The sequence below is a fragment of the Otolemur garnettii genome, unplaced genomic scaffold, assembly GCF_000181295.1.
Source record: "Otolemur garnettii isolate 467f Iridium unplaced genomic scaffold, OtoGar3 scaffold00005, whole genome shotgun sequence".
In the NCBI taxonomy this organism is placed as follows: Eukaryota; Metazoa; Chordata; class Mammalia; order Primates; family Galagidae; genus Otolemur; species Otolemur garnettii.
The window spans coordinates 2,793,742-2,811,130 of NW_003852400.1; the positions used below are offsets into that span (position 1 = coordinate 2,793,742).

The 17,389-nt window shown below is 45.3% G+C and overlaps 1 protein-coding gene across 1 annotated transcript in view; it reads right to left on the reverse strand.

The window, feature by feature from the left end:
• CDHR3 (cadherin related family member 3) overlaps positions 1 to 16,959 on the reverse strand; it is a 53,562-nt gene extending 36,603 nt beyond the window's left edge. Inside the window, exons 1-4 of the mRNA XM_023519599.1 lie at positions 16,941 to 16,959; positions 15,339 to 15,544; positions 8,677 to 8,842; positions 7,846 to 7,940 (exon numbers count right to left, since the gene is read on the reverse strand). Coding sequence (XP_023375367.1) covers positions 7,846 to 7,940; positions 8,677 to 8,842; positions 15,339 to 15,544; positions 16,941 to 16,959 — 486 coding nt within the window. The remainder of the gene's footprint in view (positions 1 to 7,845; positions 7,941 to 8,676; positions 8,843 to 15,338; positions 15,545 to 16,940) is intronic.
• Between the last annotated feature and the right edge of the window lie 430 nt (positions 16,960 to 17,389).

Consider the following 17,389-nt stretch of genomic DNA (forward strand, 5'->3'; position numbering starts at 1 on the left):
AAAAAAAAAAAAAAGAGAATGTTTGATAGGGAGGTGAGGGGAGGGGAGAGGATGAGTGGAGGGAGGGTGTTTGGTGGGACCTCACCTATGGTTCATCTTACAAGGGTACATGTGAATCTTTCTAAATGTAGAATATAAATGTCTTAACACACTAACTAAGAGGATGCCATGAAGGCTATGGTAACCAGTTCAATGAAAGTATTTCAAATTGTATATAAAACCAACACACTGTACCCCATGACTGCATTAACATACACAGCTATGATTTAATTAAAAAAAAATCTGTTTGAATGTGGTAAGGCTAAACTTGGCTATGAAAATTTCTCCAGTAGGGCCTACAGTCTCAACAACTAATGCAGAAAAGAAGGAAGAAAAGAAACAGCAACAGAAAGAAAGGGTACGGAGAACGGCAGAAATGGGGACATGAGAATTTTCTTTTTAATTTCTATTAAGAGGCTGATTTCCTGGAATCTTGATTTTTTTTTTTTCCAGTGCCAGGCTAATTTCTTTTTTCCCTGAACCTATGAGCTATGTTAATGGTACTATAGCAGTTTTGTACTTAGAAAGGAGATAATATCCATAGACTAAAAATATTGTGTCAGGTGGCCATTTGCCAGTAACTCAGTAAGGCTTTCTGTAAAACCTGGCATTTTCTCCTTCTTTTAAAGGCTTGTTTAATCAAAGCTGTTCCCTTGATATTCATTCTTGGAAAACAGAAATTAACTAGAATGAAAAGCAACTGCAGCCCCTCTCTGCCCCAGTACTGGCTAAGAAAAGTCCTGAGTAATCAGATCAATTCAGTTAACAAATGCTTGTCAGACAAGCTCTCTGGTTTCCCTGCTGGGAATATTCCTTTACCACCACCCCAGGTTTCTCTATTTGCAGCCTCTTTGCAGCTATGGTTTGCTCTTGGAGACAAAAGCTTCAGTTTGGAAGACAACCAGCCCATCCTTCCTGCCCCATTCACCCTTTATTGTGCCACTGGTGTAGGGAGAAAGGAAGGTGAGAGGCAGCTGGCCCAGTTTCCTCAAATGTCAGCCTCCCTGAGGTGGGAAGAGGGATGGGGAGAGGGAGGGTGTCACACTCTAGAGGGCTGGGCCCCACACCCCAGTGGGAGTCACCAGCCAGTGATTCATCCTGTGTTGCTTTTGTAGCCCTCAGTTGCTTTCAGTCCTGCAGTAGAAAGTAGCAACAAGAATTCAGCCTCCTGGCTGGGCACAGTGATACACAGCTATAATCCAAGCACGCTGGGAGGCCAACACAGGTGGACTACTTCAGCTTGGGAGTTTAAGACCAGCCTGAGCAAAAGCGAGACCCAGTCTCTACCAAAAACAGAAAAATTAGCTGGGCGTGGTGGTGGGGTTGAGAGGCAGGAGGAGTGCCTGAACCTAGGAGTTTAAGGTTGCTGTGAGCTAGACTGACGCCAAGGCACTCACTCCAGCCTGGGTAACTCGGTCTCAAAAAATGGAATTCATCTTCCACCATCTCCTATAGAACAGAGTAGTCAATTTCCAGGCCAGCTAGGCCAAATTTCCAGGGGGAAGGAAGGATCTAGTCCAGGGAATGCGAGTGGCTCTGAAAGCCACTGAGTTCATGGTCCCAAATCCCGTCCCGAGGGCCACCAGCACACAGCATAATCTTCCAGCTGGGCTCCTCCTCCTCTTTTCCCCTATCCTATCCCCATGTCAGTTCGGGATGGTAGTTGTGGAGGCGGAAGGGAAGGGTGCCTCAGAGAAGGAAAAACTACTATAAAACACGTAATACTACCCTCTGCAAGCCCTGGCCTGGCTCCTACTGGTGTTGCATTGCTCTGAGGATGCGCTAGGTGGGTTACAGACAAGAACCTGAATGTTTTTTTGTTTTGTTTGCTTGTTTGTTTTAGAGACAAAGTCTCCCTATGTTGCCCTCGGTAGAGTGCAGTGGCATCACAGCTCACAGCAACCTCCAGCTCTAAGGCTCAGGAGATTCTCTTGCCTCAACCTCCTAAGTAGCTGGGATTACAGGCGCCTGCCACAACGCCTGGCGATTTTTTTGTTGCAGTTTGGCCGGGGCTGGGTTCAAACCCACCACCCTCAGTATAGGGGGCTGACGCCCTACTCACTGAGCCACAGGCACCGCCCAGAACCTGAATGTTTTTAAGCAGCACCTTGGCAAATGCACAACGCTGTTAACAAAGAAATCCTTCCCTGATAACGCTGCCCATCTGGTGCCCTCCCACTCTGCCATTCCTTTTCCTTAATCAGCCTGGGTCCCATGCTGTGAGATTCAGGCTTTGCTGATCTAATCCTAATGACCGTGGTCCCATCTATTTGAGAGCATCTCTCCAACCCAGCAGTAGCCACATATTAGAGTGGGATTGTCCACTGCTATTCCTTTTTCCTTTTATGAGCATTTTAACAAGAATGTGGAATAGAACGCCTTTTCCTAAGACCTCGGGTTGTACTCCTGAGTTAGCCCCAGATGCCAGGGGAGCTGAAGGAGTGGGGAGTGTGAGGGTGTGGGGTGGGGGTGGGGTGCTGCCACTCAGGAAAGAGGTGGGAGGCCAATGGCAGAACTTGCTGGAATAGGGTAGAAGGGGATGAGCAAGAGTTGGATCAGGAGACAGTGGTTCTCAGGCGAAGGCCTCAGTTCCCTCCCTCATGCTCGAGGGACAGGAAAAGTCCTATGGTGCTGGGACCCCTGATGGGGCCAGGCCTGGCATATGATGACTTTATTCCTGGGAAGAACAAAGGTACAACCGCTGCCACTTCTCAGAGACTGAGTGCCTGCCCCTGCTGCCCTCCCGACAGCCCAGCTAGTAGCTAGGTTATTGCTCTTTTAATTTAATCCTTTGTCTGCCCTGGTGAAGACAAAGCACGTTTCACTGTATGCAAAAGCCTTCCTCAATGGAAGGGCCAAGAGAAAGCCCTTTACTGGGAGGAATTGCTGTACTAGATCATTTTGCCTCCAGCTGTGAAACTGATTAATGTCCTCAGAGTCTCCACGGAGGCTCCACTGCAGTCTCCGAGGCCATTTCCAAGCAGAGAGGGAAGGGGGGAGTGGGGGAGTTGAATAAGAGGGGAGGGTGAGTCTCTAAGAGCTTCCTTCAGGAGGTTGAAAAGGTGTGGGGGCACCCAGAGAAGAAATGCCAGTAAAGGTAATCATTCCCATGCACGTAATTCCTCTCTTCTGTATGTTGGAGCCATTGTTGATGCACAGCTCTGGGCCCCGCCCGCCCTGCATTCTCATCACCACACAGAAAGTGTCCAGGCAGGGGCACCAGTGCAAGATCTAAACCTGTGCCTGGCCAGGACAGTAGCCACTGGTCTGTGTCCACATGACTCAAGCATTGAAACGTGGCTGGTGTGAATGGAGATGAGCTGTAAGCGTAAAATACACACATCAACTGAGGACTTTGTATGAAAAAAAGAATGTGAAACATCTCGTTAATCACTTTGTTGATTATGTGTTGAAGTAATAATATTTTGGATATATTGAATTTAATTTCTCTTGTTTTATTAATGCTTCCTATGTGGCTACTAGGACATTTAAAATTACACAAACAGCACTCATTTCTGGCTCACATTCCAGCTCCATCAGTCAGTGCTGGTCCAATATTGAATAATCGTGGTCCAAACAATGTACCACTCCATGATTTTTAAATGTCTTTTAAAAGGGAGGAGCAAATACCAGGGGTTTCTGGATTAGCCCCTATTTTACGGTATCTATGACACCATTTCACTTCATTAAGCTGGAGAAGGGTTATGAGATTTGTCATTGTAAAGGAGTTGGGGTTTTTGCACATGTCCTAAAGCTATTTCTTTCAATCCATCCTTCATTCTCTGGTTGCTGCAATCAGCACATCATGGAGCCCACCAGGTTCACATGACAGGCCCTAACCAAGCCTCGGTCACTTCAGGCTTTGGTGTTTTTATTAAAGTTAGTCCTGGTTTATTGAATAGTTAGTTTGGCCAATAGCAAATTAACCTATCTAGTCCTTTCTCCTTTTACAGAGCACTCACCCCCATTCAGTACCCCCAAGCATCCAGAATAAAATGCCCGAGCACAAAGGACATAATACACATAACCCTTCCTAAATTGTTGTTGCTATTTTATTTTATTTTATTTTAGAGATATGGTCTCATTCTGTCACCCTGAATAGAGAGGCATCATCATAGCTCACAGCAACCTCAAACTCCTGAGCTTAAGTGATCCTCTTGCCTCAGAGTAGCTGGGACTACAGGTGCCCACCACAATGCCCAGTTAGTTTTTCTATTTTTAGTAGAGACAGGGTCTCACTCTTGCTCAGGCATGTCTGGAACTCCTGAGCTCAAGCAATCCACTCACCTTGGCCTCCCAGAATGCTAGGATTACAGCTATAAGCCACCATACTGACCTGTTGCCCTTTTTTAGTCTGAGAAGGGTTCCTCCCAGATCATGTTCCCTGCACCTGCAGGCTGGCTACTGCCTTTCTGTCCAGCTGTTAGTTCCAGCACAGGTGTTAAATACTTCATTAGCACTTTCTGTTTCAACTCTGAGCACTACCCCCACACCCCCATCCCCCTCACAAATAGCTCCTGAACTCACTGCAGAAGCCACAGCTCCAAGCCCCTGCTCAGCTCAGAACCCCTTGGAAGGCACTACATTTTTTTAAAGTAGGCAACACCTGCTGCAGTTGCTTCCCACCTGGGCTGTTGCCTTTCATCTGAAAGGCCAACAACCTGACCTAGGAGGTGTTTTTAAAGGGGCCACAAACTTACTCAGGCTGCATAATTTGGAAAGATATATTAAAAACGTAGTTTTCACAATATATTTGTCTTCACAACTGAGATTCCTTCCACTTTGCCCCCAAGTTTGCATCTTGTACATATTTTACACTAAGGACCACCCCATTGAATTATAATTATTTAATGAATGCCTGTGTTGGAGATCAGAACCTGACACCCCAAAATATGGCACATTGGCAATTGAGAAAACCTCAGAAGCAAGGCCACTCTGATTTTCTTCCAAATTTCTTCCCTGAAGTATGGTCATAAAAGAATTTTCTGACCTACCTTGCCTGAAAGTAGGTAATAAACCGTCTTTCCAGAGGGTGCCTGCCCTATACCTGACAGTCAAGAACAGTCTGAACAGACAGGCCTTGCTCAGCTTCCCAGGTTTATTACCATTAGATCTTATCTTGTTGTCCAGTCACACTTGTCATACTTCTACACAACTGCCCATTCTTCATTGAAACTAAGCAGAAAAAAATATTTCCCTGGGTCTTCGGGTCTTCATTTCTGAAGCCTTCAGTGTCATATAAAAACTTTGGTTAAATAAATGTGTTATGTTTTTCTCTTGTTAATCTTTCTTTTGTTAGAGCAGCCATTGTCAGCTGTAAACCTCGTGACACAGGAAAAAAAGATACTTTTCCGCCTACATAAGAATGCCTCCCACACAGACTGTTAAGTTTTTTGGTTTTTCGTGTTTTTTTTAGATAGAATCTCACTCCATCACCTAGGGTAGAGTGCCGTGGCATCATAGATCACAACTACCTCAAACTCTTGGGCACAAGCAATTCTCTCTCTCTTTTTTTTTTTGCAGTTTTTTTGGCTGGGCTGGGTTTGAACCTGCCACCTCCGGCATATGGGGCCAGCACCCTACTCCTTTTTGAGCCACAGGTGCCGCCCTCAAGTGATTCTCTTGTGTCAGCCTCCCCAGTAGCTGGGACTACAGGCGCCCACCACCATGCCGCCTAGTTTTTCTATTTTTAGTAGAGATGGGGTCTCACTCTTGCTCAGGCAGGTTTTAAACTCCTGAGCTCAAGCAATCCACCCACCTTGGTCTCCCAGAATGCTAGGGGTACAGGTGTGAGCCACTGTGAACGCATATGCAACCCCAGACTGTAAATTTCTTAAGGTCAGTATGTCCTATTCACCTCAGGATCCAAAGTATCTAATAGAATTCATAGAGTGAATTGTTGGTGAATGTTGAAATGAACAAAATATGTAAGTGAAGTATTATATTATATTTTGGAGTCCTGGGTGGAGTATATATTCTCCACCCAGGATTCCTTTTCCCTGCTTACTACCAAACAACAGTGGCCATGTGACTGAGTTCTGCCTGTGAGAGGTAGCAAAAGTTCTCTGGGTAGCGCTTCCAAGAGAGTTTTGTTTTTCTGCCCCAAAAAGAGACAGACGGGGCCTGCCCACTTGGCTCTTCTTCCTTCCTTCTTTCTTCTTCCTGCAGGGAACTCAGAAGTAAAGCCTGGCAGTGTAGCAGCCGTCTTGCAAGCATGAGGTTAGAAAACAGACAAAGCCAACAAACATGCTTTGGATGGAAGAGCAGAAACAGAGGAAGAGCCCACGCTCCTGATGGCAGCAGCTGCACCAGTGCGGAACTGCCTGCTGCCCACGAGTCTAGATATCTTGTTATTGCTGAAGAAGAAATCCCCTGTCTACCACTGTGGTTAAGTTTTCCATTATTTGCAGATAAACACATTTTCTAACTGGTATAACGAGTATATTATTAATAAGTATGCAGTTAAAGCACCTGGTATTAATCTTAGCACATAGTAGACACCCTTAAGCGTTTGCACATTCACTCATTCACGTAAATGTTGGCATGAACGAATCTTGAATGAATGAGTGAAGGAATGTTTTTTTTTTTTACACAGAAGAATCATCTTCTAATAAAAACAGACTATTCTCTTCCTTTGTTTCAGACCCTGTAGACTACATATATTTGTCCTGGAGTTTATTCCCAAGGCTTACTTCCTCCTGTTAGAAAAAGTAGTCCTGTTGAAGCTACAAATCATGCAGCAAACTGTAGAAACAGCCTCCTGGTGTCACCAGTTCCCTGAGTGTCATATTCCAAGGATTCTCTGTTAGGCAGGCCTGGCAGTTGTGTTGCCGGCTCCAAGGTTAGTCTGGTGGGATTTGCTTTGTTTTTATCTAACCTGGGCTCCCCAGCTGCAGTGTATGCAGAGGTGGTAGGAGTGTTGGTGAGAGGGCTAGTAGCTGAGGCATCTATACCCAGGAAGGAAGGAGCTAAGAGGCTTCTTCACCTGAAGGTTGGTGGTTATAATAGCCCCACTGATAGTTCCATTAAGGAAACGGATAAAAATGGGAGAGAAGAGGCCAGGTGCTGTGGTCCATGCTAGGATTCCCTAGCACTGTGGGAGGCCAGTGGGAGAATCTCCTCATCTCAAGATTTCAAGACCAGTCTTCGCAAGAGCAAAACCCCAGAGACCCTGTCTCTACAAAAAAATAGAAAAATTAGTCGGGCATAGTGGTGAGCCCCTGTAATCCCAGCCACAGGCAGAAGGATCACTTGAGCCCAGGAGTTTGAGGTTATTATGAGCTAGAATGATGGCCAGGGCAATAAAGTGAGACTCTGTCTCAAAAAAGAGGGTAGGGGGAGAGAAGAGACATCCACAATCTCGTATAGAACCATCGAACCCAGTCGCCTGCTCTGTAATCTAGAATCTCTAGGAATCTTTCAAACTTTTTAAAATTTGGTTCCAAGTAGCTTGGCTCTATCTCTTGAGAAAGATATGTTAATGCCTGGTTTTAGGGTATACAATTTATACTTACTTTTAAAATAATATAGGTGGATTTTTATTAGCTTAGACTTTTTAAAGTATTGAACAGTTTTGCTATGCCCAGCACTATGCTAAGTGGTTTTACAGTGGTGGGGTAGCTGGGGTGTCTATCTCCAGAGCTGGCTTACCCATTCCTACCATCCCGGTACTCTGTGCTATGGACATGGACAGCATAGTCCCCAGTTGCCACTGGCCAAACCCACCCTGCCAAGACTCTGGACACAAGACTCCTGTGTCAAAGCCAACATGGACAAGCACCTCTTCACTATGACAGGGACACTTACACTGAGGGGTGTGTTTTGCCTTGTGTCTTCTGGATCAAAGGCCTCAACCTGGTAAATGAATCCAGGGTTGGCTTCTACTATGTAGAGGTCGAGACCTACACCAATGGCCAAAGTGGAAAAAGACAATTTCATTAGAGAAAGCAAATGAGGAATTCCAAATTCAGGGCAGCTGTATACAACCAAAGGGAATGAACATGTTGGCATTTGGGGACAAAAGGAAGCAATAATGAAAGCCGCTGGCCAACTTTCCATTTATGGGAATTCATTTACAGGAATTCATAAGGTGCTAGGGTTGGACTAAAACAATAGACTTGGGGGGTTTCAGTATGTGGATGGCGTTCAAAGCCATCACCTTCGGTGAGATCATGTAGGAAGTCACTATACACTCTGGCCCCTTACATTGTCCCTGTTCTATGCAGACACACACTGCCCTCAAAGAGTCAGAGCCCCAGGGGGAATGTACAAGTTGGTTGTTGACCACAGCACACAGGGCTGGGCCTATAATGGGTTCAGCCTCGGTTCCTTCAGAAGGATTCACTTGAGGTCTCTGAGCCCCAGTTTCTTCCCTAGGACTAGACAGGGACTTGTGCCCTCTGGATATTCTTGAATTTTCTCATTGCTAAGATGGTCCACAGGAAACCACAGATGAGACAGGCTATTGGGAGCGCTGAGTGAGCTGGAGGGCATTTCATTTATTCCCTGCTCATTAAGCATCTGCCTTTTCCAGGGAAACAGATGCTTATTTATTTACATTTTCTGTTTTCCTCTGCTCCCCAGAGTCCTGCCTAACACCCCCATCTGGGCTGCAGTGCACACCCTGCTGTATTTTACCTTTCGCCAAGTTGCCTTGAAACTGAGGTGGCTCATTCACATCTGTTACCTGGACAGTCAGGACCTGGAGGTCTGTGACACCAACCTCATCCATAACATAAATCTGTAAGTCAAATATATTTGGTCCGGCTTCAAAATCTAGTGGTTCCTTCCCAGTGGTGACAACCTAAAACAAAAATGCAAAATTGTTAGTAACCGCATGCAAGAAGATCTGTTTTGTATGCATGCAGTTTGCAGAGGGATTATTTCAAGGAAGGAAGCAACCAGCATCCTAGAGACCAGCTTCCATTCGCTGTCAGAGGAACTGGTTAGTCCTTCCAGAAGAAGCCCTGTGCCTCTGCGCTGGAGGGCTGCACGTGATATTGCTTTTCCGAGGAAGGAGATATATTTGGAGGTGTTCTGGTGCAATGGGCTGGAGATGGAAATTAAAAAACTCGCCACTGGGGGTAGGCTCCCAGGCTCCCTTGGGTCCTCTGGATATTCTTGAATTGCCTCATTGCTGAGAAAGGATGCGGTACTTCCCTGGGATGGTAGTTAAATTACTCCATTCTAATTTTCCTGAGGCCATATCCAGGAGGGAACAGAAAAGAAGGATATATCTGCATAAATAAGGAATGATATTTACTTAATCAACAGACTGGTCACTTTTTTATGCCTTTCCACATATTCTTCCATTGTCAGGAGCTTTGTCCTCTGCACTGTAAGTGTTTTTAGAGACATGGGAGAGATGCCTAGAACCAAGGCCAGAGAGACATTGGCAGAATCTGGAGCTGCTGATGCAGGGACACCAGTGGCCCCTGTTGGGAAGGTCCTTCTGAAGCTAACCAGAGTCCAGCCTGCGACCTCTCACAGGGGTAGACACAACCCTTCCACTAACTTGGAGCCCTTGGAGCTCCCAGAAGGCCCAGAGTCCTTTGGGATATTGAGGACTAAATCTCGTACGTGTCCTCAATTATGCTAATATACCGTTTTGGTTACTAATACATGTATGATTGAGCCAGGTGGTGAGAGTATCCCATAGCACAGAGAGCACATGGCTCCAGACCTATGTCCAGCTCTGAACTTCCATGTGACCTTGGGAAAATCACTTTACCATTCCCTGATTTTGTCTCCCTGTGATTGTAATTAGGTAAATCATTCTTGCCCTAGTTAAACAGCTGAAGTATAATGCAAGGTATTACATTAATAATAAAAATCTAGGTCAGGACTCTATGGAAAATCAGGGGGAGAATAGTCCATTGCAAACTGTGTTTTGTTGGGGAAGACCTCATGGAGGGGGTGGTAGGTATTGTGCTTGACTTTGCAAGTTCTAGATTAGTTAAAAGAGAAGACAGCCACAGATGTGGATAAGTATACACAGTGGAGAGAGAAACTGTGCAGGAGGGTTGAGAAGAGGTGGTCCTGTGCCAACTAGTGAACAGGGTCACCTGGGGACCACACGAAGGGAGATGGCCTGGTCTCTATGCCAGGGATGGAGAGCACAGACTCTGGAACCAGACTGACTGGTTTCCAGGCACAGCCTTCTCGTTACTCAACACTCAACATTTCTATGACTCAGGTTTCCTATCTGTAAAATGGGAGTTATAGGGTTGTTGTGAGAATTAAATGATCTAATCCGTGGAAAATACTTAGAACACTGTCGGGCACTGAGGAAGCACTCCACAAATGGGGACTTCTGTTAGATTAGGCAGTCAAAAACTGTTTAAGTCAAAAAAAAAAAAAAAACTGTTTATGTCTGTCTACCACAACAGGTGGGCTTCTGTTGAAATGGTCTGTGCTGTTTCCAAACTGATACCTTAGCTTCCTATTCATACTAAGCCTGGAGCCTCCTCCTGCAAGGATAGACCTTTTACCTCTTAGTATTACCAATTGTCAGCCTCTTCTTCTTAGAACTAGTTCTAACACCCTAGAGGAAGAAAACAGAACAGTCAAAAAAGGGTACAAAAATGTTATACCTTGAACCAAAAGAATTGGGTTGCTATCAACCAGAATAAAAGAATTGTTGTTGCCACCAGCTTCATTAGATGGCACATACCAGACTCTTGCCAAGCCATTTGCGGAAGTATCTCTTTTAATCATCACAATGACCCTAGGTTGGTAAAACTTCCCTCATTTTACCTAGGAGACTAACTAGAGCAAGGCAGGGCAGGGGCTCTTCTGAGGTCACAGGTGGGAGTCATGAAGCCTCGGTTTGGTTTCGGGCAGTCTGGCTGCAGAGTTTTGGTGAAAGACAGTAAGTTGGGCTTTAAGCATTGTTAAGTTTGAGGTTGTTCAAGACAGGGCTGAGCAAATTAGCACAGTGCTCACGACAGTGAATGGGAAAAGGGGGAAGTCAGGTTCCAAGACAGACAGATGAAAGAGGGGCAGGTGCCTGGCTGCACAGGACCTCAGAGAAGCCTCTTTTGCAGCTGCTGCCATACAGGCATCCCTCCTCCCTGACTTCTCAAGGCTTCCTTGGTGGTGCTGCCCTGAGAACAACACTGGACCCACCATTAGCCACAAGTGGTTGAATGCAGCTCTGACATCTCTATTGCTGGGAAATAGCAGTGCAGGATGGGGACTTTGAACGAGGATTCAGGGGCCCATCCTGCCTGATCCCCTGCAGATCTCAAATCTGCCACCTCCCAGCTCTGTGAACTTGGACAACTTGCTCAACTTTTCCCTGCCTCAGTTTTCCCACCTCTAACATTCAAAGAATAACAATAAACCACTTCATAGTGTGGTCTGGGGGATTAAATTAATGAATCACAAAATGTTTAGGGGGATTCTTGGTGTATGGGAAGTGCTCCATAAATGTGAGTTATCACCATCATCATTATTACTAATCCTCCTCATCACCTCCACCCCAGAAGTCTCAGTGCCTGTGTTCCAAAGCCTGGCCTCTTGCATGATCCATAGCTCACTCTCAGAAAGCACAACTGAGTCACAAGGCCAACAGTGACCTGACCTCTGGGCTAGAGGCCCAGTAACTTCATCTCTAGATTTGTCATCATCCAGAGCATCAAGGCTACCCAAAGAGGAGCCGTGTTCTGCCACAGATACTGTCATGTACAGAAGGTGGCAGGAGTGTCTCTTATGAGAAGTTTGGGTTGGAGAGTAAGATCGTCTTGGAGAGATGGTTGACAATGTTGGGTAGTTTTTGAGAAGAAGCAACCAAGTCTTTCTCCTTTTTTTCTTTCTCTTTATTTCCTTCCTTCCTTCTTTTCTTCTCTTCTCTTTTCTTTTCTTTCTTCCTTTTTTTTGAGACAGGGTCTCACTCTGTCACCCAGGCTGAATGGCAGAGGCACAACCATAGCTCACTGCATCTTCTAGCTCCTTGACTGAAGTGATCCCCTCACTTCAGCCTCAAAGTATCTAAAACTACCAGCACGTGCCACCACATCCAGCTACTTTTGAAAATTTTTTGCAGCAATAGAGTCTTGCTATGTCACCCAGACTGCTCTTGAATTCCTGGTCTCAAGTGATCCTCCCACCTTGGCCTTCGAAAGTGCTAAGATGATAGGAGTGAGCCAGAAGCCTTGGCCAACAACCAATTCTTTCTCTTTTCTTTCTTTCTCTTTTTTTTTGTTTCTTTTTTTCATTGTTATTGTTTTAGGCACCTAGGTAGCCTTGAACAACAACCAGTTTCTAAGAATGGCTTGAGGACTGTGAAACTATGGCCCATCCCAGGACCAACACAGGCCCCTGGGCAGCTGCGTGGTATGATCTCGGAACAGAGGGTTGGGACAATACGCTAGACACTTGAGCCTTAATTAATTGAGGGGCTAAGACAGGACGGGACTCTTCCCTGAGTGACAGTCCTGCTTGAATGACATGAAATGTAGGAAGAGCAGATCCAGTGAAGACAGATCTGGGAGGAACAGCAAGAGATGTGCACGGCAATGCAGGACAAAGCCTGGGATTGGAAACCAGAAGACCTGACTTAAGTTTGTATTTCATCTTTTATGGCTGTGTGATCTTGGACAAATCCCTCAGTTTCTCCATTATCTTATATCTAAAATAGGAATAAAAAAAGCTGGCTGCAGTGGCTCATGCCTATAATCCCAGCACTCTGGGAAGCCAAGGCAGGTGGATCACTTGAGCTAAGGAGTTCCAGACAAGCCTAAGTTATAGCCAGACCTCGTCTCTAAAATTAGTAGGGTGCCGTGGCGGGCAATTGTAGTCCTAGCTACTCGGGAGGCTGAGGCAAGAGAATCACTTGAGCTCAAGAGTTTGAGGTTGCTGTGAGCTATGACGCCACGCACTCTACCAAGGGCAACACACTGAGACTCTGTCTCAAAAAAAAGAATAAAAAGGAATAAAAAATTTAAATAGAGATAATATTCATGTTAGTTGTAATAATCAGGAGATCAGGTATGTGACTGTGACTCGGAACCACTATGCAAATTCAAAGGAACTCATCATCCTGTCATCAAAGGCAGTGGACCACGGAGGCTGGGGAGCAAGAAGTCTCAAGTGTCAACAGCCCAATGTCTGCAGTTACAAACAGATAAGCAAAATGTGCACTAGCCACACAATGAAATGTTATTCATCCATGAAACAAATGAAGTGCTGATGCATGCTGTGACATAGGTGACACCTAAAACTTGATGCTAAGTGAAAGAAACCAGTCACTAAAGACCACATAGCTCATGTCTGTAATCTCAGCATTCTGGGAGGCTGAGGCAGATGGATACCTTGAGCTCAGGAGTTCGAGACCAACCTGAGCAAGAATGAGACCCAGTCTCTGCTAAAAAGAGAAAAACTAGCCAGACATTGTGGCAGGTGCCTGTAGTCCCTAAAACTTTAGGTTTCTGTGAGCTATGAAGCCACAGCACTCTACCCAGGGCAACAGAGTGAGACTTTGTTTCCCAAAAAAAAAAAAACTACATTGGCAAATTCACAAAGACAAAAAGTACATTTTTCTTTGCCAGGGACTAGGGGTATAAAGGACTAGGAGAGTGATTGCTAATGGATACAGGTTTGGGGATGATGAAAATGTTCACAATTAGATTGTGGTGATGGTTGCACAACTCTGTGAATATACTAGAAACAATGAATTGTACAATTTAAGTGGGAAGATTATATGCTCCGTGAATTGTATTTCAATAAAGCTGTTTTTAAAAATGAGAGCTTTAAAGCAGGACTTCCTGGGTTCTAATCTCTGCTCATCCACCTACTAGCTGTGCAACCCAGGGCAAATTACTTAACCTCTCAGTGTTTCATTTTCCCCATGAGTGAGAAGATAAAATCCTCATGATCTGAGGATTATAAGAGAAAGACATGCAAAGTTCTTCCGATAGTGTCCAGCATACACTGTATATGGGGAAGTAATCGGTAAGGCTAATAGGAGCAGATGAGCAACAGCTGGTAAGGACAAGCCAGCTGTCGAGGGAGCAGGTGGACAGCATGGTTAAATCACAGAACCAGCACCTGGGGTCCAGTGGTATAAACCAGATGCTAGGATGAAGACTGACTGAATCTGTGCTCCTTGCACACCTGAGTGCCCACCTAGGGTGATGAGAACACCAGATATAGGGGCTCTGGCTCTAAGTCATGAATTCTGCAGATCTCCCATCAGGTCCAAGTAGGCATGCTTTGTAAACACCCCCCTACTGATGAGCCAGGTTTAAGAACAACTAGTAGGAACCTCAGAGAAGCAAGAGACCCTAGACCCTCCTGGGGGTGTCCAACTGGGCCCACAGGTTATCTATGAATGCTTATCCAAGAGCTGTCTTGTGACAGACAGTACATCCACAAACACTAACAAAAGCTGGTGAGCAAAAAAAGGGTCCATGCGTAATTTTTGTAATACCTGCTACCAGATAAGCATTTATGGCCAGTCATGGGCCTCAGTTGGACTCTTCTGTGACCAAGAAGGCCTGAGTCCACTGGGCCCCACAAAGACCCTGGGGGGATGGAAGATGGGACAGTGGCAGGCCTGGTGATAACTGCAGGAGGCTCCTAGGCCAGCTGAGGAAGGGGTAGGAGAGGGGAATCTCAAAGTCTAGCTAGGTCTAGACACCCGGCCCCTGAAGACATGCTTAGAAGACTTGAGGTTATCAGCAGAAAACATACAATGAGCAGGTTTGTCCTTTCCATGGGAAGTGACAACTTTGAAAAAGACTCAAATGACAGGAAACAGAGCAGCAGTGGCATGGCCCTTAAAGGTCCATGATCAAGTCTGAATTATCCAAGGAAACATTTAAACAGCACGAGTGGACAGTTAGACTCGTATTTTTATTCAAGGCTGCCTATCTTATTAAATGTCTCTCCTCTTAGATTTCCTTCTAAAAAGTCACGGAATCTTGGAAAAGCAGAGTCAGCAGACACAAGTCCATAAAGGCACGGCTCTTAAGGAGCTCAATACCCAAATTATCTCACCAAAGGGATTTGGCACTGAAAGCACACCTAACACCTGCCAGGGGTGTTGGCAAAACAGAAACAGGCTTCTATTTAGAACAAATTGGCCATGATGTTTATGTGGACGGTATTAAGTGGAAAAATTCCAGAGGCATCTAGCACAGAAGCTCTGGGATGGCTCAAATGGGACTCCTGGATATTAAAAGAAGGAAGATGAAACTAGGGACAGGGGAAGAAATCATCACTGACCTCGAATCCCACCCAGACCGATTCTCAGGATCACATCTCTGCAGACAACTCCTGCAGAGGGAGCGGCTTACCTCAAAGTCAGTGCCTGACAGCCTATTGACCCGGAAGGCTTCTTCAGTGACGGGATTTGAGTTGATTATCAGGGGAAACCCAGGGGCTACAGGTGACAGGGATGCTGACAAATTCACAGAAAACTTGTGCACTGAAGTCTCAGGTGGAGAATTCTCTGCCACGTTGCCTGTAGCAGGTAAGAGGGTCAGGTGTAGCGCCTCTTGCCCTGTGGATTTAAAAAGGTTACAAAACCATATGAGCACAGAAACTTCTGCTAGGAGCAGGGACCCAACAGCTTGGTCTGTGGCTTCAATCCATGGCTTGGGAAACAATGGGACCTGGTCACTCCCCAAGGACGGGTGCTTCTGTCAAGTGCTAAAAATGAAATGCGAGATCTTCTGGGGACCAAGAAAACAAATACCACCGAGCAACCAAGAAATCTGCTCTGTCACTCAGTAAATAAAGCTGCTGCTTTTCTTGTCTCCCTGCTTCCGGTCTCTTTTCTTCTGGGCTTTGTGAAGAGCCAGGGAAAGAGAAATGTGACACCTTAGGAGACAGACACCCACTTAAAGGACCTAGTCTGGTAATGCCATCCTCTATCTTGCAAGGGCCCAGCAGTTTATAAGAGTTTGTTTTGCTTCCTGGCGTCAGTGTCTGATCCAGGAAGTCCTCTGAGAATTGGGAGTGTGTGGCTGGAGAACTCCAACATCCTGGTAGATCTCCCCATGCCTATTAGTCATCTCAAGGACAATTATTTGCTGTTGTTAGATGCTGTGCGCACCCTGTGGAAGGTCATCTAGTACCTCTTAATTGATTAATTAACTCCATTTCACAGAGCAGTAAACGAGATACTTGGAGAGGGCACGTGAACTGCATTGAGCTGCATTACAGACAGGGAATTCCACAATTTTAAGTGTGTTTCTTCCAGGACAACCTTGGGACCATTCTAAGATCTCCAGGACACCCTGCAAGATTTTGTGTAGTACAGAGGAGAGCAACAGGCCAGGTTCTCTCATGCTTCTATAATAATGGTTAGGATAGTGAGATCGAATAGTGTCCCCAAAGACAGACAGTTCACCCAGCAGAATGTACCTTCTTTGGAAATAGTCTTTGCAGGTGTGATTAGTTGAGAGCAGGTTATACTGGATTGAGATGGGCCAAAATCCAGGGACTGGTGTCCTCATAAGACAAAGATAGGACAGACACAGAGGGAAGAAGGCCATAAAGCAACAAGGCAGAGAGTGAGTCACGCAGTTACAAGCCGAGAATGGAGAGCGACACCAGAAGACAGGAGGTAGGAGCAGGTTTTCCCTCAGCCTCCAGAAGGAAGCAACACTTGAGGTCAGACTTCTGGTTCCTGAACTGGGAAGGGATGAATTTCTATTGTTTTAAGCCACCCAATTTGCAGAGATTTGTTATGGTAACCCTAGGAAACTAATATAATGACCACTTATCCAATGTTTCAAGTAAGTGCCTAATCCTTCATTTCATTTACTCATCAACAACCCTCTCACAGAGGTATCAATGCCATCATTTTACAGATGAGGAAACTGAGCTAGAAGAAACACAGCAAATAGCAGATACCAGAGCCAAGATTCACACTGAGAGGCCAGCCTCCCAACCTTGGCCACCAATGGCCATGGGGGTCAAAAAAATCTAGAAAAGTAGAAGACAAAAGCGGGGACAGGGACCGCAGAGGGAAAGTGTGTGTCTGTCCTACTGAAAGGCATAAAATTTCTAGAAAAAACAAGCCATTGTAAAAGGATGCTTTTATTTCAGTTAAGCAGAAAGTACATAAAAGTACATGGAGATGTGGGGAAAATTGAAATATAAGCACATTCCCTGATACAAGCATTTATAAATCTAAAACCACCTTATTTCGTTTAGAGACTAAGATGCATAATGCATAAGTTATTGCTGCTTGCAGAATTATCAGGTTTTATGGACAAGGACCATGCAAGCACTCAGAAATACCAAAATAGCTGAAGTTTAGGGCCATGCAAATAGGAATAGATTTTTTTTAAATTGTTAAAATTGATTTTAATATTGTAGCATTCTTGTGATTAAAAAC